At 36.2% G+C, this 23,946-nt stretch overlaps 1 protein-coding gene across 1 annotated transcript in view; it reads left to right on the forward strand.

The window, feature by feature from the left end:
- LOC129237458 (uncharacterized) overlaps positions 1–23,946 on the forward strand; it is a 205,043-nt gene that overhangs the window by 98,594 nt on the left and 82,503 nt on the right. The window contains exons 6-7 of the mRNA XM_054872231.1: positions 1,121–1,278; positions 16,769–16,861. Coding sequence (XP_054728206.1) covers positions 1,121–1,278; positions 16,769–16,861 — 251 coding nt within the window. The remainder of the gene's footprint in view (positions 1–1,120; positions 1,279–16,768; positions 16,862–23,946) is intronic.

Raw genomic sequence — 23,946 nt, forward strand, 5'->3', positions numbered from 1 at the left:
AATGCAGCAAACTTAAATTGCTACTTGAGTGATTTTTCATGCTGCCAATTTATGTTGCTGGCATATTGTTGGTGTAATTGGTCACTAAATGTTAATGAGTTTGGTCGACGATGACGGCGCGCCAATGCGCGTGCTGCTATTTTTATTGATTCATTGTTGCCTTTGTTGTTGCTGCTTAAAATGCTAGCGCAAACTTTAATTATGATTACGAAACTATACGAGTGAGTTGCGCGATAACAGCAGTTCCTCCCCCGATGAGTTAATTTTTAATTAAAAATTGTTGCAAATATAGCAACAAGAAAAGTAAAAAGGGGAAAAAATAGAAAAAATTAAAACAGGAATAAATGAAAAAATTATTAGCATCAAAAATGCAGCAGGGTTGGATAAATGCGATGTAAATTGGTGATTTTATTTATTTTTTTCAAAATGCGTGGAATTAAATGGAATGTGATGAAATGGGCAACTCTATCGTATGCATTTATGTTTGATTGAGGCAATTCCGATACTTTCAGTGAAACATAATGCGGCACCACGGCTGAGCAGTCCATCTGAAGCCCGTAAGTCCGTAGTATCTTTGATCTTGTCGTTGGTGGAAAACATAAGTAAATAAATTCCAATGAAATTCAAGCATAATTACAAAAGTGAAATGTACGAAAAGGTATTTTGCGAAATGCAAGCAAACAACAGAATACACTTTCAAAAGATCAAAAACAAGAATGAGAACAAAGCCAAAATATATTGCAACCTCTCAAGTCCACTTAAGTGAACCATAACTTTGGACCCCCTGGCGATCAAACAACCCATCAATGACGCTATAGTATGACAGCAAACGTTCTCTGGCTGGCAGTGTACAGTTTTTGGCCCATGTTTTCTGTCAAAGAAAAAATGTGCGCCTAAATTTAACACTTGATTAAGCAAGTACAGAGGCTGCCGGAGAAATATCACAGGAAGTCACTAATTGAGGTGAATTACAATGGATTACAGAGGTTATAAATAATTTGTGAGGAAAAATTTTCCAGACAAAATTATTCCTTTTTTCGAATTTTTTATATTATTAGTAAAAAATGCAATGAAAAACATTGATCAATAAAAAATTCTTAAGTCTTTTTGCCATTTGCAGGGCTGGCATCTGCCAACTATGAGGACAATCTACCGACAAATGAGTCCTGCGTCAATTGGAATCAATATTATACGGACTGCAGGGAGACCGCTCATAATCCATTTCAAGGGACAATATCGTTTGATAATATTGGAATGGCGTGGGTGGCGATATTCTTGGTAAGTGAAATATAGTAATAACTCAACAACATACAAGTGTAAAAGCTAAATAGTATTAGTAGAGGGACTCATAAGAAACCAAAGACGGAGGGAAAAAGTAGAGATGTGAGGATGTAGAAGAAGAAAAGATACCAATATAAGTAAAGAAAGCAGAGAAAAGCAAATTAGTAAAGTAAGTACTTATAAGCACGCAAGCTGTAAGGTGGGCGAAGTAAGCTGAGAATATTCACAAAACTAAAAAATAAATCTGCATGCAGCAGCATATTTTCTTGCTTCCCAGAAGGTATACAATAATTGAAAAAACTGTTGATGTAGTTTTTTTCAGAGTTCATATTTATTCATAAATTTACAAAAATTAAAGTCCCTTGGTTTATAAAAAAAAATATTTTCTAAACAACAAAAAATTGGTTTCACAAAAAAATTCTACATTTTGCGTAGAAAAACAATTTTTTCATTTTAAAACTAGCTTTTTGAATACTTTTAATATTTAGTAGGTCCACCACCCTTATCAATCACTGCTGGAAGACATCACGGCATTGATGCAACCTACAGTTGCGTAAGCTCTTCCTGCGTTATTCGGTTCCATGCCTCCATCAACTCTTCTATCGATTTTACGTCAGTTACTATGCTTTGTCGAATTTTTCGCTGTTCCAAAACATTTTTATAAAGGGTTTTTCAATTGGCACGGGTCGATTTTGGCGCCCTGTGGCAGCCATTTTGTTTTGATGACATCTGGCAAATCTTTTGTTTATTATTCATTTGTTTATGCCAAATCATCATGGCAAATTACACGATTGAACACCACGTTCAAATGATAAAACTTTATTATCAAAATGAGTGTCCATTAACGCAAACGTTGCGCGGATTGCGCCCATTTTTCGGTAGACGTGATGGCCCTTCCAATTTCTTATGGCCCATATTGAACCATATGGACCTAGACAACAAGTGGTTCCAGCAGGACGGCGCTACGTGCCACACAGCAAACGCCATTTTATTCCATTTCAACATCTACCCGGCCTTATTGAAAAACCCTTATTGAAAAACTCTTTATTTATCGGTCCTTAGTACCTTCCATAAAGGTCATATCTCCGAAGCCAGAACAGCTATACCTTCCCAAACCATTACGCTACCACCGCCGTGCTTGATAGTAGGTAAGAAATTTTTCATTTCCATATCCGCATTTCTTCTCCTCCATATTTTAGTCCGGCCATCACTTCCAAATATATTGATTGAACTTCGATTCGTCAGTAAATAAAATTTCAGACCAGAAATCCATTTTCTTGCCAAACTGAAGCCGAAGGCGACGATTTTTTTCTGAAATCAGAGGCTTTTTACGTGGTGTCCTGCTGATATATCGACTATTATTAAGATAAACACTTTTTCCGTATGGCTCGATGATATGAAAGAATTGCAGAGCTACCGACCTCGAAGACTGCGTAGTGATTACAAATAGAGGGGAACAGAACCGGTAATGGGGGAAAAATATGAATTTAGAAGCGGAGCGAGCACTGAAAAGATAAAATGAGTTGCACTTCAATGCTTCAACTCCTTTCTTGCCTTAATCTAATACTTTTTTTTTTAATTTTTCTCTCGCCTCATTTGAAATGGTGTATTTTGGATGATTCTTGAAAAGCGTGTAAAACGGAATGGAAAACAATCTTTTATTTCTGTTTCCAGTATTTTATTTTTTGATTTATTGTTACAAAATAAAAAATTTTTGGCCATACAAAGTTCGTTGAAAAAGTTGTCAGCCTTCAAAAAATGGTCTTCCAAAACTAGCTATGTCGCTGGCGACACGGATTCCAGAACTCACAGGGGTCTGAAATCAAAAAGATAAACTGGTTTTTATTCAGTATGAATGTCGTTATCGTATGAATTACGATCTTTAAAAACAAATAAAGTTTGACGAAATGATAGACTTTCAAGGGTTAAAATCGATGAATGAAAAACAGTTTCTTGACCCTTTTTTGACTTTAAAGGTCCGAAAAAATACAAATTTTTTTCATTCAAATCGGTTCAGTAGAACCGGGCATATCTATGTCCATTGTCCATGTGAAGACCATTTTTGAAGGCTGACAACTTTTTAAGCGAACCTTGTAGGGCCAAAAAAGTTTTTATTTTCTAACAGTGAACTGAAAAATAAAACGCTTAAAACAAAAATAACAAAATTTTTTTTCATTTCTGTTTTATACGCTTTTAAAATAACACTTATTTAAATGAGGCGAGGGCCTTAAGCCGTCTCCGTACGATAGAAGATTTCTTAGGAGCAGCCTTTCCATTGCCTGCCGAAGAATGACCGCTATTAGAATAAACTTTTTCTTAAAAATGCATCCTTTCCCAATAACTACGCCTCGCATAACTCTTTTAAAACGCCCAAAAATATAAAATTTTGCAAGATTGGGCTACTTTTTCATTTCAACTAAGTGGCCTTCATTTTGGGGACCAGAAGGAAATTGTATCATTAAATGTTTACTTTAAAATAATGTTTTTTAATTTTACGTGCTCGCATACTGACCAAAATACACCCCAAATTCTTTTTTATACAATGCGTTTAGGGGCACCTCGGTTTTTGGCATCATAAGCCTCACCAAAAAACAAAAACAAGCTGTACTCGCCAATTAGCTCTCTATACCATCCAAAAAGCTGCTACCTACTCACATACAACCACATTCAATGCCGTCCCAGTATCCCTTACATGCATAATTACAGGCGTCCCAATTTCCGCTTGTCTGCTACGTGACACCTTCAGCCATTTGTTTATAGCAGCGTTTTTGCTTTTGTTCTGTCTGTGCAAACCCACACACGCACACAAACGCACACTCATCCGCTTATGCATATTTGTCCTGACACACTTATTTGCATAATTTGCAGCAATCAAATGACGCTCCTATACATTTTACTTTATTACAGCCATGTGCAACGATGCGCACTCGAATTTGGTGTTGCTCGCACTTTAATTTCCCATTTCCCATTCGCATTTGCATTTTCGCCCAAAAGCACATAATGTCATACACTAACGCATACGCACACACGCACGCAAAAGGGTAACGATGCAGGCAAAAGCAAATAACAAACAAGAGCGTGTAAAGGATACACAATAACGACAACAACAACATAGAGACAATAATTAGAAATTCGTTATTTGGGCAACCACAACAAAAGCAGCTGCTATGCAATAAAAACCCACGGGCATCAAATTGGGCAGGAAGAGAGTGAAAGGGGTTTTTTGAAGTTGTACTTGTTGTTTCATTGTTGGTGTCGTTGTCATGTCTTTGTAGCTTATTCTGCATATATTTATGTATGAGCTTTAGTTCCATAGCTGAAGAATTAAATGTTTACTTTAGACTTGTTGGATGATACCGCAAACGCTTTGCTTGTCGCGTCTGGGATTGGCAGGGAATTGAGCGCCCTAAATAAATAAAAAACAAAACACCTCGTTTGGCTGTTGAGTATACAAGTAATAAATATTGCATGAAAGGAAAGGTTAATACAGCAGGATGGCATACAAAATATGGGCCGTGCCGAGAGTGGAAAAAATTTACCTGAAAAAACTCACTACGCTAAGAAGACTCGTTTCGCCAGTGAGTTGGCGTGCTTGAATCAAAAATTATATAAAAGTAATATAGATTACTTGAGCGTGATTTACTAGAGCGCACGAGCAGTATTTAGCATTTCAAAGCAAATTAACTTGCTTAATTATAGGCGCTATGCCTTCTGCTTGGACTAACCGATTGGCATTGACCTGTTATTCAGTGCAAAAATATCGACAGGAATAATCATATGCGCCTAAAATTATGCATTGAAGTAGGAAACTCCTCTCTTCCCTGCTTATTAGCGAGAATGGTTTCCATTCAGAATTGAAATTAAGTAGGTTCACAAATTGTAGAAAATCTGAGACTTTTAACTACCACTGGAAAACGCCTCAATGCATGCATACGATTTGTATGTATGTAAGTTTAAGATTCTACGCAAACGAGCTGTGTAGAAAAAAATCTCTGTGTTAAAAAAAAATCTCTGATTTCAAAGCCGAAACATTAATTATGCGAATGAAGCCCCTAAATGCATACCGCGAAAAGTGAATATGAAATTATTCCACATCAGTGAGTCCAACATCAAGACGCACACCACAAATGAGAGGAGGAGGAGCTGAGCCAAGCACACAAAAAGAATATAAGCGCCAATTATATATAAATACTTCAGCCCAAACCTTGATTAATTAATTACAGGATAAATATTGATATTCACATTAACTTTTTTATCAGGTCCATGGTTACAAAATATTACAGATTAGATATAGAGAAACTTTTTAATGATTGTATCTTAATGCTTAAGTACACAAAGTTTAGAGTTATGTACTTATTGCCTTTATTGTTCCCATAGACGCTTTTTGTAGCATGCATTTGGGCGATATGTGCCGCAATCTCTAAGCATGATTGGAATAGAAAGCCTAACACGCAATTCTCTGATAACTTTCTTGCAATTTTGATAACACTTTTAAACTTTTATCAATAAAAAGGGAAGTGCCTAATGTAGGCAAAAAATAATAATGCAAGAAAAATCCAGAAATAAAGTTGTGTGACATTGCAAAAAATCAGCATATATTCAGCATAATTTAATATTTTGTAAAGATATTGTAAATTACACACCTAAAAGTATGCAAAGGAAATGCATACAAAACTTTTTCACAATAAATGATTGGAGTAAAAATTAGTATCGATCAAAGAGTTGTCCTCTGTTGAGTGAATTAAAGAAAAATTAAGCAAGTAAGCGTATAAATGTATTCGCTAAAATTAACAATTAACAAATATAACCAACTTTCAACTATAAAAACTCACCAAATTTCAAACAATCAACTAGTAAAGTAAAGTAAAACTAAAGTTTAGTTCCCTAAAAGTATGCCGCCAGAATGACATTAGGTTCGCGTGCGATTTGCAAATGAACCTCAAAAGCATATTTTTGGCAAAAATGTTTATATAACATGTACATGGAGATACTTCCTTGAAAAAGACGCCTCAATGTATGGCTTATTAATATGGCAACAAGTAGTATCTCATACAATTTTATAAATTGCGTTTACTTAGGCCAAAAAAGTCGAGTAAATTTTGAACAGTTAAACTCCAGTTAAAAAAGCTTACAAATAAGCAACATAAAAATGTGAAAGCGCCTAGGTATAGGCAGTACTAATGCACAAATAAATAGTATTTATAATAGTTTACCTTTTTAGTCTCTTCCACAAAAATTTACTAAATTGCAATTAAATAAATTGACGATAAAACGCATAAAGCCTAAAAGTATGCATTGAAGATACGTCGAAATTGCGCTGTACTGCCTCATAAATTCAAAGCAGTTTGAGAAATTTGCAATAGAAAGAATTTAGTAACCGTTAGTTAGTTGGCGCCCGAATATATGCTATAGTGTATTGAAAAATGATGCTGAATAAGCCGTTAACGAATATTTTAAATCAATTTTTACCTGATAAATATGTTTTAAGATGCTATTAAGCTAAATTAAACGCCTAATTGTGTGCAGCAAAAATCATTACCCTTAAAATGTCTAGTTTTAAGCAAATTCTTTCCTACGCAAATCAAACAACTCCAACGAACTGTGGTAAATAAGCGCTTAACAAATATTTTGATTCAATTGCTAACTTAAAAAATATGTTTTAACCCTTTCAATACGGATTTTTTTTTAAGGGGAAAAAATATTTAACCATGAAAAGTTATTACTAGTGATCTAAATTGTATAAATAAAGAAATTATTTCTGGGAATTGAGAAAATGTCCTGGGAAAACATTGTCCCACCCGTAATGAACACTCAGTAGATCTATAATTGCCGTTTTTCCACTTACTGACCTAGCACGTGCAACGATTTAACTACGACTGCAAAACATATGTAGAGAAAAATACAAAGTATAACGGGTCATACGGAGCATAATTGATGATATATCTCGTAAAAAACTGATGGGAAGAAAATACACAGCGATGCAATAAAATATTTGGCATTTAGTAAAACGAAAACACTCATTGGGACGTATCTGTCCCGTTAGTATTGAAAGGGTTAAGATACTATTAAACCAAATTAAGCACCTAATTGTATGCAGCAAAAGTCATAACCCCCAAATTGTGCAGCTTTAAGCAAATTCTCTCCTACGCAACTCAAATAACTCCAACGAACTAACTCGAAAACAAACTATAGAACAGTTAGCTCGTTGTCGCCCGAATATATGCTATAGATTTTTTAAAAATTATGGTAAATAAGCACTTAACAAATATTTTTATTCATTTTTTTGCTTGAAAAATATGTTTTCAGATACTATTAAGCCAAAATAAAGCGCCTAATTTTATGCAGCAAAAATTATGACCCAAGAAAAGTAAGCTAATTCTTTTCTATGAAAATGAAACAAAGCTTCCAAGTGCCGAAAAATGCGCAATTACAATTAATTTAAATAACACAAAAACAGATTTTCGCACATTCGCACCATCTTCAAGTCTACAAGTTTAGTTTACGCTACACCACTCTACTTTCTGTGGCTATGTTTCATTTAATTGCTGCGCGTCGACGCCTAAAACTATGCAGCTCCATTATATGAAGTATACAGTATGCCAGTTTACCGCAAGTGCGCTGTTTTGCCGCGCGAGCAATTGTTGACAGTGCCAACAACAACAACTACTCTGATGACTGCAGCCATATCGATGTGCTATTATCTGCTCGCAAATTCAATTAACGCCAACGGGGCGCTGCGAGCAAAACAAAATAGTCGGAGGAGAATAATAGCAACAACAACTGTCAGGTATAAACGCGTACAAAGGTGAGGAGCAGCGAGTATGGTTGAATGGCAGCAAGCATGGAAGGCTGCGCGCTCGATTGTCAGCTAGTTGGTATTTACCTTGCCATTCACTTGCCTCCGCGTCGAACCAGCCATTCATTTCTGTCTACTTCTCTCTCTCTCTCTCTCTCTCCCCACACTGCCACTGAGTCGAGGGGCAAATTGTTAATGCAAAGAGCCATGGCAAATAAGCTTGAAAGCGCTGCATGGCCCTTTCACCCCTTCACCCTCTCAGCCAATAGTCCGATTATCTGGCGCGCTCGCTCACTCGCTAATATATGCAAATTGACAGTTACAAATAGACAGGCGAACATGCACCTACCCACACATGTGCACTCTTGAGTGTTGCTCACGCTGCACACCCTTTCGGGTTGGCTACCCCTTTTTGCACCTCAAGTCATACTCAACTTTATTTGCCATCCATTTAGTAGCGGAAACATACAATGATAGTTTCCCTGCCATGACAACCTTTCGCCCGCATGCCGCCTCTCTTACACATGAGCAAGCAATCGGATATCCAAATACATATTTGACTCATATCAACGCCAAATTCATAGCAAAAACGGCGTGGAGTGTGCAACAGCTGTGTGCAAGAAACAGTTAATTGACAACAACGTGACGTCGAAGGTCAGTGGCGATGGTGTGGCAAGGTGTCTATCGCTGGTTGAAAAAGTACTCGTATTTTCCTGAGGCATGGCATCTTTGTGCGCTAGGTACCTATACACTTATACCACATACATGCATGCATATGTGTGCACATGTATGTGGTGCCAGTCATCTTGCGTCTGCTCACTTTCGAACGAGCATAATATCTCCAATTTCACAGACTCATTTTGACATTCGCAAATATGCTAAGTTATTTCTGTCGTAAAATTTTTATTGCATACCTTTTGGCGGGAGTGTTGTTGGAAATTAAATTAAGCTCAAGGTGGGTAGTGTATTTGCTCTTTATTACATTATTATTTTTAATAGCCGTCTGCTTGTTATGGAGTCTGTTAAGGAATCGAAGATAAACGAATGAATGTGCCTAAAAGTATGCAAAAGTAAGCACATGAAATATAGGTATTTCATTTCAGTTTTTTGTAGTATTTTTTTCCTTTTTTGTACAATATTTTACAACTTCTTTTATTGCTATGTGTCTGAACTTATCAATCTGTCATATATGCAAGTTTTTTTATGCCTAAAAGTTTTCTCATTTTGCGTACATAGCAGCAGAAACTGATTTGTTTTTCATTTAGCAGATTCGAGTCATATTCTTGTACCCTCGGATAGCCTACATTTATTCAGCTATCAACCCTCCGTTGGGCACCTTTTTTGAAACCTTTGGTCGGGCACTCGGGTCTGGCCTGTTTTCGTTCTGTTCGAGGACCCTTTTTAAAAGGTTAAATCCATAAATCGATAGAAAATTAAATTTTAAGCTCACGACGTTAGCTATAATAGAAATATGTTCAAATCGCATCTGGCCAGGCTTGGGTGCCCAACGGAGGGTTAAATTACTATACTGCCTAAAACTATGCAACTTTTCTAACATTTTGTATTTTTCTCTCGTATCTCTTTTCCCTGATTTGTTTGCCATGTCTAATGAAAAAGTTTGCGCTTCTCAAAGAAAAGTCATTGCCCCCAAAAGCATGCAAGTACGTAATCTAGACCCAAACTGGTTGTACTTGTATAAAGCATTTCAAAACACAAAAACAAAAATTAAAAAACAAAGAAAATATATACTGTCAGCCAGTTTTTCCAAAGAACGCCTAAAATTATGCTTTTCGATTTAGTTCTATTGAATTAAAAATATTTGTTTGCTCATTTGAATTTTTCACTTGCTGCAGAACGACGGTAATTTATTAAATTATTATTTATTTTCGCTATACGCACGCTTTTTATGCCTTTGCGCCTAAAAGTTTACTTGCGATTTGCACTGTATGTGTCCGAGTTTGCGGTCGCTTAGCTCTTCAACTTTTCTTACTTACCAAGTTTATTTATCATAATTCGATTATTTTCAGCGCAGAAAAGTATGCACCAATTATTGAGAAGCTTCTGAATTACTAAAAATACGCAATTTCTGAAGCATGCCTAACCACTGCCATTCAAATACGACTAATTTATGCACATAACTTGAGTTACTAATATAGTTTACGTATTATAGAAAATGTACGCCTAAAAGCAGGTATATGTAAATTCAAAAGGCTATTGCATTACTTGCTGCTGAAACAAATTTTGCGTTGAGTTATGCTGAACTATTCGCATAAATATTTATTAAATAATCAAAAGTCGTACACGAATTTATTTGCACCTCTTTGTTTCCACGTTAATGCGTCGAAGTCGCTAGCTTGCGAAAAAGTAATTATCTTGAAAGCGTAGTTCTTCAAACCGAAACTAACTCCCTACACTTTCGACATAATTATATTGCATACTGCCCGAAAGTAGCGAGAATAGTAAAGTAAAATGAGAAAGTATTTTTCAATAGGAAGAACTCAATTAAAACTTTTCGTTTGCCATTTGCCCAACATACGTGCAACACTGTCACCTAAAAGTATGCAGTAAAGAGATTGGAATTTTATCGGAAATATTTGCAAAAGATTGTTAAATTTTCTTACAACTTTATATGAACAGTTAGCACTGCAATTATAAATTATCTGCCACTGTACGCCGCAAGGTATGCCACGGTAAATTTTAATTTAAGCGCAAATTTGAGATGTATGCGTGTTGCGGATTTTTAACGACTGTCGGGACTTAATTTGGTATGGGTGTTTAGCTATTCAATTTCCTGAAATACAAATAATTTAATTTTTTCCACCGGAACCTCTAAGCGTGTGCAAGCAAGAGCTTTAATTATTATTTTTTTATGATTACCGTTGCATGTTTATTAAAATTTTTCTTATATTTACTGTGACTACATTCTATCAGACATTTTTTTTCTTTTTGAAGAAGTATACATCTCAATTTTAATAAGCGCAGAAGAGTGGCAAAAACTCAATTGCAAGCTTTCCGTTTCAGATATTTTCTAACGTCTAACTGCGCTGCACCGCAAAGCACCTAAAAATATGCACCAAAATTTATTTAACACTAAAACCCCAAAATATGGTTGGTAGTTACCGACAATGCACGATTTGTGGCTGCAAACCTACACATAACAACTTTTAGATTGCACGAAACTTTTCAATACTTTCGTTTGTATGTAGACTAGCTAGCGAGCGAGCGAGCTTATAAAGTGTAACAACACCAACAAGCCCGAAAGTATGTATGCTACGCGCGCACAACTTTTTCCATCATGCCATTGCGAAACTAAGTAAAATTTAATTTTCCACGTACTTTTGCCGGAATACAAAGAGGCGGGTGGGCGCAGCAGTCGAACCATTAAAGGCGGCAGAAACTGTTTGTTTGTTGTTTGTTTTGGTTAGAAAAGTCGTCAGAAAATATGCTGCTTATTGAAAAGTTTGCGTTAAACACTGAGCGGTAAAAAAGGGAAGGGAAGGGAAGGAAAAATGAAACGGAAAAACGAGGCGAGAATGAAAATAGGAGGGCAGGTTACAAGGGAAGCTTGCGGAATTAGGGCAAGGGAATGCGAATGGTGCGGATGAAGATTGAGCATAAGTAGGTCACGAAGTGTAGAAATGTAAGAATGGCAGTAAACACGGGACAAAGGCACAATAAAGGGATTATAAGCTGAAAGCTTCAGAAATATTGCAATGAACTAAACAGTTTATTCAACAAGTGCTGTGGCACATGCGGTTGTCAAAATGAGGGTGGGAAAAAAGTTTTCGAAAATTATATTTTTCACTTATTCTTTCAATTACTTTCGCGGCCATGTTAAAGTAACTGAAGCTGCAGGTGAATGGCAGGTATTGTATTGCATACACGATTTTCGGCAAAACAAAAGCTTGCTTACTACATATTGCATACGCCACCGAGTTGGTAACAAACTTTCGATGGTATGCCATTGACGCCACCCAAACCTCAAAGAAAGTTACGCATACGCGTATGAGAATTCAATTTCGTCAAGCAACTTGGCACGGACTGGGTGCAAACAATTGAAACAACAATAAATTTTCCAATACCGGCAACAATATTGTTAGGTAATCAATTAAATTCGTGAGTTCACAGCACCTACTCGTCGCACTGCGCGTCCTTGGCGCGTCACCAGCAACATTTGCGAAACCACTCATACATACGCATGTACGCAATCAGCACAAGAATAACTTAATTATATAGCGATTGAAATTAGCAATCTGGCGCCTGGCGCACCAACCACGCTACCAAACCACAAATGCCCAAACCCCAGCCGCTACCACCTGAAAATATAACTCATCTTGTGTTTTATTACTGCCTGCTTGCCGTGATGAAATTTATGAGCAGCACAACCACAACAAAAGCGATTAGCAGTTACCACCATACCTGGCACAACTACAGCAGCCGTCCATGCCTTCGCATGGAATTCGCTTTCCCTCCAAATATCCACCCGCATTTTTTGTGAATTCGCGCCTCATAGGTCAACACAATCGACGGCTAGCTACAGCTAAATTAATTAAAGACCTTTTATACGCAATTCACCATATTCATTGCATACTTTTCGGCTTCATAATGCACATGCTTCTGAAATGTATGATTATGTAGACATTCACACAAAAACTTGCCTAGCAGGGCTATTCAGGGAAAAGCAAATCTACAGTGATATTAATAATAAATTAGTTTTATTATAACAATAGGTAAAAGTATAATTGCAGGCGCATGCACGCACGTAGCACGCCAATTAACGTTGTGGTAATGTGTAATTAGCGTGTGATCACTAACATTGTCGAATACATATTAAAACAATTTGTAGTGAGTTAATGGGTTAGTGCAGTGCATGGGATAGTGCAATGAATTACGCTAAATAGAAAATGTTGCATAATTTTAGGAGTGGCGATGCCAGTCATTTACGCTGCTTAATATTAGAAAAACTAAAGCCTAGAAGCACTTCTCATAATAAAGGGTTTTTTATAAGAGGTTTTATTTTGATATTCAAAGAAAAATGCTATTTTTTAATATAAATGATAGGATGTTTATTTCATTATAAAGAGGAAGGTATGCCGTTAATAGTGGAAAATAACATGGGGCAAATGACCACCCCGATCATGCTTACAGGACAATATCCTTTTCGTGAAACTTTCCATAAGCGAATTGCGAAGTAGCTGCCCTAAGTCCTTGATAGCCTCACGAATTCCATCTTTCAGGTCTTGAATCGACCCTGGACTGTTGGCGTAGACTTTCTCTATCACTTGGTCCAAAGTAAAAAGTCACAAGATTTCGGTGGCCAATTGTGATCACCTCCTCGAGAGATAACACGGTCCGAAAAGTTCTCCCGTAAATATCAATGGTTTCGTTGCTAGTGTGGCACGTAGCGCCGTCTTGTTGAAAACAAAGATTGTCCAGATCAATACATCCAATTCCGGCCATAAGAAATCGTTAATTATCTCTCGATAGCGCAATCCATTCACCTGTAACACCTGTTATTAGAAAACCCTTTACTATCAAATATTAAAAGAATTCAACATTTATTGTGTGTTTTTAGGGGTAAACCTATGAAATTTGGAAAAAAACACAAATTAGAAGCACTTCACATAATACTGTCAAATCCTAAAAGATTTAAAAATTTATTCCGTGCTTTTAGGCGTAAAACAATAAAATTTGGAAGATATTATGGAAAATTTGAAGCTATGATAGGTAGTAAACTTAGGGGAAAGTACAAATAAATAGGCACATGATTTTCTAGGCTTTATGTTGGGTAAGTGGTTTTTTACAAAAACATTTTTTTCCTGAAGTGTGAAAATTTTAAAATTTAAAATTTGCAGTTTTGTGTCACAATAACTCTCATCAGCTATGCAATTGCAATACTTGAGCTATAAAATACACAAATTTTATTTTTTCATAGCATGCTTTCAGGTTAATAAACATTTCACAACAACATATGTGTGTTGAAAATGAATTTCTGAATGTTAGCATTCGCACTAGTCATTCAAGTGTTAAATACACAGAATTTTCAAATATTTGTAGTATACTTTTAAATGCAGCATAAACTTATATTTTAAAAGGGATACCAAATAAAACAAAATTCCAAAATGTTGAAGAACTCGCTGATCAATGTCGCTAATATATATGGTTTGCTTCAAAAATTAATTTAAAACGGAAAATGTTGCATAATATCAGAAGTTTAAAACTGATTTCTAAACAAAATAATTTCAATTTTCAATATTTTCGTATCAACTTAAAAAATATTAACATTCGCACTTATCATAATCAATTAACATTTTCTATAATGTGAGGCATACTTTTGAGTGCAGCATTTATATATGTTTTAAAAGCGATGCCAATCAAAAAATGTGCAAAATGTTGCATATTTTTCGGTGCAAAAAATGCGTAGACTTGAAATACGATATTAAGTATGTGCATAAAGTGAAAAGTAGTTTCAAACAGCCTACGGCGGTAAATTTAAGTAGTTTAAAAATAAGCATCAGAGAATGGGTTAAGAAAAAATATAATCTATCTACAGGCGTGCGCAATATAAATTATTCTCTTACTCGGAATAACTTAGTGGTGCAAAAATCGAATGCAGCAAGCTATATAAAGGCTTAAAATACTAATCAATGTAGCATACATTTAAGGGCTCACTGTATATTTCAGTGAAAGAGGGAAATTCAAATATACACTGCAATTCATTCAATGAAAAAAAAATAAAATTCACATGCAAGCAAGTAAAAAATAGAAAATTATGTGCAAGTTTGCTGCATATTATGATATAAGGCGGTTACACATTTAGCAAATGCAAACTTAAAAATATAAAATTTTAAAAGCACAAAAATGTTATGTGAAAGCGTTAGTTATAGCTTTGTTTTTATACCAGTGCAAAAAAAAACTTAAGGTAGTAAGTAAACACTTCAAAAATGAAGGCCATACTTTTAGGCGCATAACACGGATTTTTTATTAATTTAAAAGTAAGCCGAGTATCTACAAACTACATTCAGGTCAGTAAAAATTTGTTTTTAAGAAGAAATTCAAGTCTAACCTTAGCAAAAGTACGGCTTGCCATTAAGTAAACATTTTAAATCGTGTCAAGCATTCTTTTGTGCGCATAGAATGCTTGTTTTAATAAAATAGAAATTAAACAGTATATCAAGAAACTACAACCTAGATATGGAGAAATTTGTTTTTAATAAAAAATTAGCGTCTGGCCTTAGCATAGATACGCCTAGAAGTGTGCTACCCAAACATAGAACTCCAAATATAATATACTTTTTCTTAAAAGTGACCAAAATTTATAGCTACGCCAGTAAAACTAACTTACAGTTGGTCATTTAGTACACATTTGTAAACATAACAAGAACACTTTTGGGCGCACAGCATGAGTTTTTCTTAATAATATTTAAATTAAACAGAATATCAACAAACTACAACTTAAAGATATCTGATATCATGGTTACTGGAAATCATTTTTAATAAAAAAGTTCAACTTCAACCTCAGCATAAGTACGCCTAAAAGTGTGCTACCGAAACAAAGAATTGCAAAAGGAATAATATACATGTTTTGTAGGCGTGACGCGTCTTCATTTGAGCTACTGTCACTTTATTCATTAACTCAACATGCTGCAACGCTCAAGTCGTAACGCCTTAAAGCATGCTTCCGAAGCATAGAACTTCGCTGGGAATAATATAGGTTTTTTTTCTTCAATGGAGTGTCACTTCCTCATTAGGCTAATATCACTATACTGATCCACTCAACTTGCTGCAACGCCTAAACCGTAGTATATGTACGCCTAAGAGTATGCTACCGAAGCATAGAACTTCGGTAGAAATAATATAGTTTTTTTTCAATGGGGGTCGCATCTCAATTTCAGCTAATATCACTTTATTCAATAGCTCAAGATGCTGCAAGGCGTACATGAATGCTCCCAAAAGTATGCTATCAAAGCATAGAATTTCGCTAGGATTAATATAAACATCTTTTTTTATTTTTATGGAGCATCGCTTCTTCATTTAATATCTCACTTGCAACAACTAATACGAACCTGCTGCAATGCCTAAAAATTTACCACGAAACATTTTGGCTAATCAATATATTGTTTTATAAAAGTTACACTGAACGAAAGTGCATTCCCACAATTATTCTGATTGGTGGTGCAAGATGAGCCATACTATTATGAGATAATGCAAATATAAAAATGAAAATAAGTTTGTATTATTTCACATACTCGCTTCAAGGTGAAATCAGCTTACATTAATACTTGGATTTGTTTTTGTTGCTTGTTTTTATAAGAAATGTTGACTGAAATTGTTGCTTAAAAGACTATGGCATTTTTTTTTTTGGCGCACATACTATTTGGCGCCAAAGCTAAATACGAACACACTGTTTTTTTTTGTTGTTTTTTTTGTGTTCGGTTTTCTTCTTCTTTTGTTTTTTTTTTTAATTTTTTTTTTTTAGAAGAAATGTCAAAAATATGGTTGCTCAAAAACCTATGGCATATTTTGGGGTGTAACTGAAACATTTCATATTCTAAAGAAAATTTGTTTCCGGTATTCCAGGCGGTGCTCAAAACAGAATTTCTTTTTTTTTAATGTATGTTGCAATCTTTTTACTAAAGTATTATTTTTCTAATTTACGCCACAACTTTTCTTTCTTTTCCACACCAACAGGTTATATCACTCGAGGGCTGGACCGACATTATGTACTACGTACAGGATGCGCACAGCTTCTGGGATTGGATATATTTCGTGCTATTAATTGTGGTAAGTAAGCAACGTAAATGAACTAATAGGTTTTTCAAAGCAATAAGGCGGTAAAATAAAAAACTCAGCTACCACGTTTACCTACATTTAGGCGCTTGCTTTGACTTCAAATACTTTTTTCCTCTTATTAAACTTATTTAGCGTCCGCCGTAGCCGAATGGGTTGGTGCGTGATTACCATTCGGAATTCACAGATGGAACGTTGGTTCGAATCTCGATGAAACCAAAATTAATAAAAACATTTTTCTAATTGCGGTCGCACTTCGGCAGGCAATGGCAAACCTCCGAGTGTATTTCTGTCATGAAAAAGCTCCTCATAAAAATATCTGCCGTTCGGAGTCGGCTTGAAACTGTAGGTCCCTCCATTTGTGGAGCAACATCAAGACGCACACCACAAATAGGAGGAGGAGCTCGGCCAAACACCCAAAAAGGGTGTACGCGCCAATTATACGAGTATATATATATAAACTTATTTTTAGAAAGGAGCACATACTGGATGTGTAAAAACCGTATGCTACTATTTTTCATTGAATAGGTCGCATGGTCCCTCAGCATTTCATCGCATTTTATTTCAATTGAGCTAAATGCTTATGAAAGAGACCACAAAAACGTGAATTTATTTTATTTCAGTTAATTTTTCTTTTTTCGCTTTTTTTGCGCCTTTTTGTGGAATAAGTACACATACATATACAGGTAGAACCACCCTCTCTAGCGCATTTGAACGCAATAAAAAAGGAGTAGGAAAAAGGTGGCAAAAAATCAATTTACGCATAGTTTTGCTAAGGGACTACAAGTGGTCCCAGAGCGCTTTCAGCACTAAGCAAGGCCAAATGGCCTAACATAAGTAACCTAACATGAATTCCCACAAAAACGTGTTTCCGGTGTATGTATGCATGCGCGTGCTAGCCAACAGAGCGTAGAGATTTACTGATATGGCGCTCAGCACTGCTCGCCAGGCATTGAAAAAGTGGTTCACAAGCAAAGCAAGCATAGGCTTACATGTATTTGCACAAAAACTGAACTAACCAGCTAAGATGAGCAAAGCAAAGGCTTTTTTGAACTAAACTCAGAAATTTTACCTTTGTTTTCTCGCTGACTGCCCTCTTATTGTGCTTTTTCCTGACTTTCAAGCGCCTAAAATGTGTTCGACCGAAGGCGCGCATTTCAAACGGTTTGTTCTTCTTTTTGAGCTACGCAGCCTACTTTTCCGCCAATCAAATAAGCAGTCCGTCGACGGAGTCTGAGTCAGCAAACAAACAACGCCTAAATCTATGCTAAATAAAATGCTGCGCACACACACGGTTAAAAGGCTAGAAAGGACGGCCGGCAGCAAATCAAGCGTAAAAATTTAATATTTCATGTGCATGAAAATGCTTAGAATGGTTAGACGCCCAACCGAAACACCAAAAACACAAAACAAAAAAGAAACGGCAGCTGAAAAAGATGAATACTCTTTTTGGTGCTCCACGCTTAGCTGGCAAGTTAAGCAAGCGCTTATGCTGTAGCCTGGACTTCCTTCCCTGTAACTGTTTTTTTTAAATACCCAATTTGGCGCTACTTTTGGACGCTGTAGGTGAAATGTGTGTGTGCACTCAAACCTTTTTTCTTAATGACCCTCTTTCTCTTTCTCATGTCCCGTTTCTATTTCACTGGTATTCACTCAAATGCCGACTGAGCGCTTTCTGTGCGCTGATTTATTGATATTCAATATTTCCGCTTAGATTTCAATTGATTTTTAACATTTCACTTGACTACTTCTTGGTGTGCCCAAAAGGCATTCAATTTAGCTTATGCGTAGCATACTTTTTGTTGCTGTATTTTTACAGATTTTCTACCTACGCAGTATTTTGAGCATATTCAGCAAATATTTACAGGAAATGAGCAGGAAAAGAAAAATCGTGTACGCCGGCAGCAAACAGTGAATTTTATCAACCAATTAGTGAGTGCTGTCGTGTGTGCCGTTCATGCCTAAAAGTATGTTGGCATATTTTTTATATTTAAACGTGCGAAGTACGCTAAGAAGAGTATTTTCAGGGTACTTGGCAAGGAATTGTATTTGAACAAAAAATGCTAACGTCATTGAAAACGAAGTTCCTGCTTCACATTCAACGGATTTTTATTTTTAATTTTTTTTTTTTTGGGAATCATGCGCCTCAAAGGATGCCAAATTAATTTAAACAATAATATAATTGCAATTAAATCAAATTTTTGGTAAGAATAAGGAAATAAAAAAGCTCTTGGATGTTCTCTCAGTCGTGTTACGCCTTAGCCAATTGACCTAAAAATATAGCATACTTTTAAGAGATACAGTGAAACAAGAAGGCTGAGAGAGAAAACACTTTGGAGTAATAGAAATTTTTAGAAATAAAAAAAATAAAAAACAACAAATCCCTCTTTAATACGCACGCTTGCCTATCGCCATTAAAGGCAATAGAACTACGTACGAGAAGATCTACTTCTAGGAGTACCAGGAGACCTATTTCTAGGCGTATCATATACCCATTTATAAATTTCTGAATAAAAAATGCTGCAACCAACTATAAGTGAAAATAAAAAATTGGAAAAAAAATGAACTCCATTTAATAGGTCTGAGTAGCGTACCACATTGAAAGCCTATTTTTAGACGGTGACACCCATTATTTTCTAATTCCTAAATAGCATAAGCCGCGAATAACTCGCATACTTATACACATGCAAATTTATGTTCAATTTTGTATGCTACGCAATTTGAATAATTGCCTAAAAGTATGCAAATAGGTGAATGTGCTAAATTAAATAATGATTAATGTGACTCTGTCTGCTCTGTTATATTAGTACAGAGACATTCAGAAACAAAAATAAAAAATGCATTTGCTTGGACAGCTAATTGATTTCTAACACGCTGAGAAATGTGTGGCACATGCAACATACTTTAAGGAGCGTAAAAAATTTTATTGACAGCTCGGTGGAAAGTATGAAAAATTAAGTTACGTGACAAGCAAAGGAATTTTAGCAATGAAATCCCCAAGAAATGTATGAATAAGCGCAAGAGCGCCTAAAAATATTCGACGCATATTAATGTAACTCACACCTAAGTACTTTGTAAAGCATCAAAGTAAATTTAAATTCACTTAAAATTTGCATACAATATGTGACCGTCAAATAGAATCCCTGGAATGTTGTGAAACAGCGCTGCGCCTAAAAATATACCGCGCTTTCAGTTACAAGGTAACCAATTTGCGCAAAACATTCAGCTGATGTATATGCGTTTGCCTCGACATTTGTGGTACATGTAACATACTTTGAGGGGTACACAAATGTTGATTGACAAATTTATAACAAATTGAGGCTTTCCAACTTACGATTAAAAATGAAAACCAACGAAATGTTTGCTGAAAAATAAAAACATATTTACGAATAATTACCCGGGCGCCTATAAATATGCTATGCATTGTCGCAGAGGTCATTTGCAAGTCACCGAAACACTCTTACTCTGGTTTTAAATTTTCATATGAAGCACTCACTATGCAAAGCTGCGGAGAGGCACTACTCCCAAAAATTTACCACATTTTAAATTGTAAGGTAACTAATTAAAACAATTTATTCATCTGCAGTAAACTATAGGGAATACAAAGCCAATTGTCAACAGCAAGTAGGTTAATTTAATTGCAAAATGCCGAGAGTGGAGGGGCAAATGTAGCATACTTTAAGGAGCGCAAAAATTTCGACTTGCGCTTATACAGGTTATAAATGAATAGTAAGTAATTATTGCAGACATTTTACAAAGAATCTGCAAATAAGCGTATTAATGCCCAAAAATATGCAATGAATTTTAATATTTTGCGCAGACAAGTGCTATGGTATAAACAGCATCTAAGTAGCTTGGAACTCATTTGCAATTTACATATATTATTTTTGCCTTGCCAGGGAGTCTCTTGAGCGCATAAAAAATGTAAGGCGCCAAAAAATATACTGCATTTTGAGTAGTAAAACTCCTTAATTGAGCAAACTCGTCAGCTGAAGCGAGTTGTAGGGAATATACAAGACAAGATCTCTCAGATAGATTTAATAGCGATGACTCACTTTGGGAATATATTTCAAAAATTACTTGAATATGTGTACATGCGCGTATATGCTCAGAAAAAATCTCTTAAAAGTCACACCTTTAATATCCGTTTAAGAGCATTCAACTAAAATTCACTACACAAAATTCACAAAACGCACATATTTCTACATAAAAGAACACATCCAAGTGAATTCATGAGAGTATAAGCACGCAGCTGTACAGGTGTATGTAGTTGTATATCCACATTTATTTATAGTACCTTTACACCACTTGTGCGCCACAAACCAAAATTTTTATATACACACCCATGAATGTACGCCTGTGTGTGGCCATAGGTAAACCCAGAAAATGTTCAAGTGTACGACAACAAGTACTTGTTTAGGGATAACAAATTAAATTTAGTTGTTGCCACAGAACATGAGAACTGAAAATAAATGACAGCCCCAATGTATGATGCCAACAAAGCAAACAAAGCAAACAAAAACTAAAGAAAGGCAAGCCGAAATTCTCCTCAGTGTATGTGGAGCAAGTCTGATAATGATGGAGAGATTTGTAAGAAGTGAAACACAAATAAAAAAATTCTTAAATCCCAGTATTTAAAGGCTAATTTAGGATTCAAGCAGCTTATTCCTATGAGTAGCTCGAATGGGCTATAGCGCAGAAAGGCACTTCAATAGTAACTGGCTATTCATAAATTCGATTAGCAGCACTAAACGAAAGAAAATTCTCAAATATAAACCCTTAAATAATGCAAAAATCATCATGAGATCAATTTCGTGACAAACTAGTTTTGGTACCTTGAGAAAGACTTAACTTGAGTTCTCATGATGGTGTGATTGAATTCTGGTCTGACTGGCACAGCTCAGACACATTTATCACAAAAGATGTCATTTTGGTACACAAGTTGTAGAGCCACTGCTTTTTGTTAGTCGAACCATCTTGATTTGTCTACGAATCTGCCTATGTTGTCTATTTTCTTTCCATTCTATGTTGTAGAGCACCAAAATTTGGGCACCCACACAGATAGTGAATGACGGTCTCCATAGATTATTTTTGATTGCTTCTATATCTATCCTTGTACGGCCATCCCATCTTCCTCGCTTGTCCCCCGAAAGTCGCGTGGCCGGTTATTGTTGACGTAATTCTGAATATATCTGCTCCTATTTGTTTAGTTATTTTGGATATCCCTGTTAGTCAATTTGCCAACGGCCTGCTTCTGAATAGCGGGAAGATCTCTCTTATGCGGTCGCCTTGGAGACAGCCTATTTCTATCGCTTCGGATTCGTTATAGGATAGCACGTGCCTTGCCAGTTCATCAGCTTTTTCATTTCGTTCGAGCGCGCTAAAGTACTAAGTTCTTCATTCCATTGTCTGACGATTACCACCCACCACACACAGCTCAGTCACATGAAAAAAACAAGAATAGTAGGGCAACCAAAACCACACGTGTGTCAACACGGCAACTTGTGGTTAAGCGCCGTATGTAATTTTGTTGCTTAAAAATCACAAAAGAGAAGTGCACACACATGCAAACGAAATTCGATGTGGGTGAGCGGGTAAAATGTACAAAAACTTCCACGACTAACTTAGATTTTTTTTTTTTTGCATTTTTATACTTCTCCACTTACTTTGTTGTTGCTTTCCACGTCTCGTTTGGCCTCAAACTGTCATAATCTGACTAAGTTGCCACTTGCACAAACGCAACAGGGTAAAAAACCACTGTTTTATATTCAAACTCGACCGCGCCGGTGCTTGCACCTTGAAGTATGCTGCTTTGTCTGTGTCTTGTGGTTGCCTCCACAGCGTCTGCGACTGACAATGTGACAGCTACAGGCAGAACTAATATTTCTCAACTTTTTTATATACTTTTTTTCATAATTTTCGCTCAAAACTTCACTTTCTTAAGAGTGTCTCACTTATGCTTTTGTCGCTTTTTGTAGCAGCAGCTGCTTTTGCTGAATTTTCATTTCAAACTTGTTCGCTTTTCGCCAAAGTGCCACGACAGCACATATGCTTGTGTTAGTGTGAATTTAGTTGTTCTTCTGAATTTTTTAATTTTATATGATTTGTTTTATTTGTTGTTGATTTTCTGCTGTTGATTTTTTACATCCTCTTATATGTTCTCAAATAGAGCGAACCAGCTGAGCTCACTCACCAATTCTGCTGTATTCTGGAGATCCAATAACAGCTGCAGGTGCAAACCCCAAATTTATTAAGCTTTTCCGAAAAGCAACACAAGTACAGCTCTCCACTGCCCACCACCTCCATTTATGCGCTTTAAAGGCATCTCTCTTGCTGGCAGTTACCCTCATTGTGACCTTCAGAAAATCAGCAACCTTACAGCCAAGGCAGAAACGAGGCAGAGCAAGCAAAATTTTTGCTCCAAAGAAGAAACACCAACTGCAAACGAAACGGTTTGAATTGAGCTACTGCAAAAGCGCAAGCACCGTTTATTGCTGTCCCCTCTATTCTTCTTTTTTTACCACGTAGCGTGGCAATCTAGAGGGTCTACGCGGTCCGCTTTTTTTATAAACCCTGAAAAAGCGATAGTACCAGGTATTCGCGTTGAATTTTAAGTTTAATATACTGATAGATTAAAGCTGAAGAAGAGCATACTGGAGCGAGAACATTTGGTGCAGGATTCCATAAAAATAATGTCGGGAGATGGCAAGAATATCCAGCCTAAAGCTGCAGCGAAATCTGCAAATAGTCACACACCCAACCATCTTCCAGATAGAACTTTTCGCAATCGAAATCTGCACCCACGAATGTGCTCATCACTGATAGACATCAACAGAGTGTCGGATAGTTTGGTGTGACAGAGCTTGCCTTCAACACCTCAGACTCAAAATATCCGAGCTTGTGAAAGACTGCAAAACTCTTCTATACTAAATGAAAACCCATATAAAATAAGAACGTAGTAGATTCCGCAGCATGAATGACCTGTGACCTCTGCCTGGATTTTCTGCAGAGAATTCATGGATTAAATATAGCACAGAGCCACTAAGAAAATGAGAGAGATCTCAGTTACTCGCCCGCGG

This window comes from Anastrepha obliqua, chromosome 2, assembly GCF_027943255.1.
Source record: "Anastrepha obliqua isolate idAnaObli1 chromosome 2, idAnaObli1_1.0, whole genome shotgun sequence".
In the NCBI taxonomy this organism is placed as follows: domain Eukaryota; kingdom Metazoa; phylum Arthropoda; class Insecta; order Diptera; family Tephritidae; genus Anastrepha; species Anastrepha obliqua.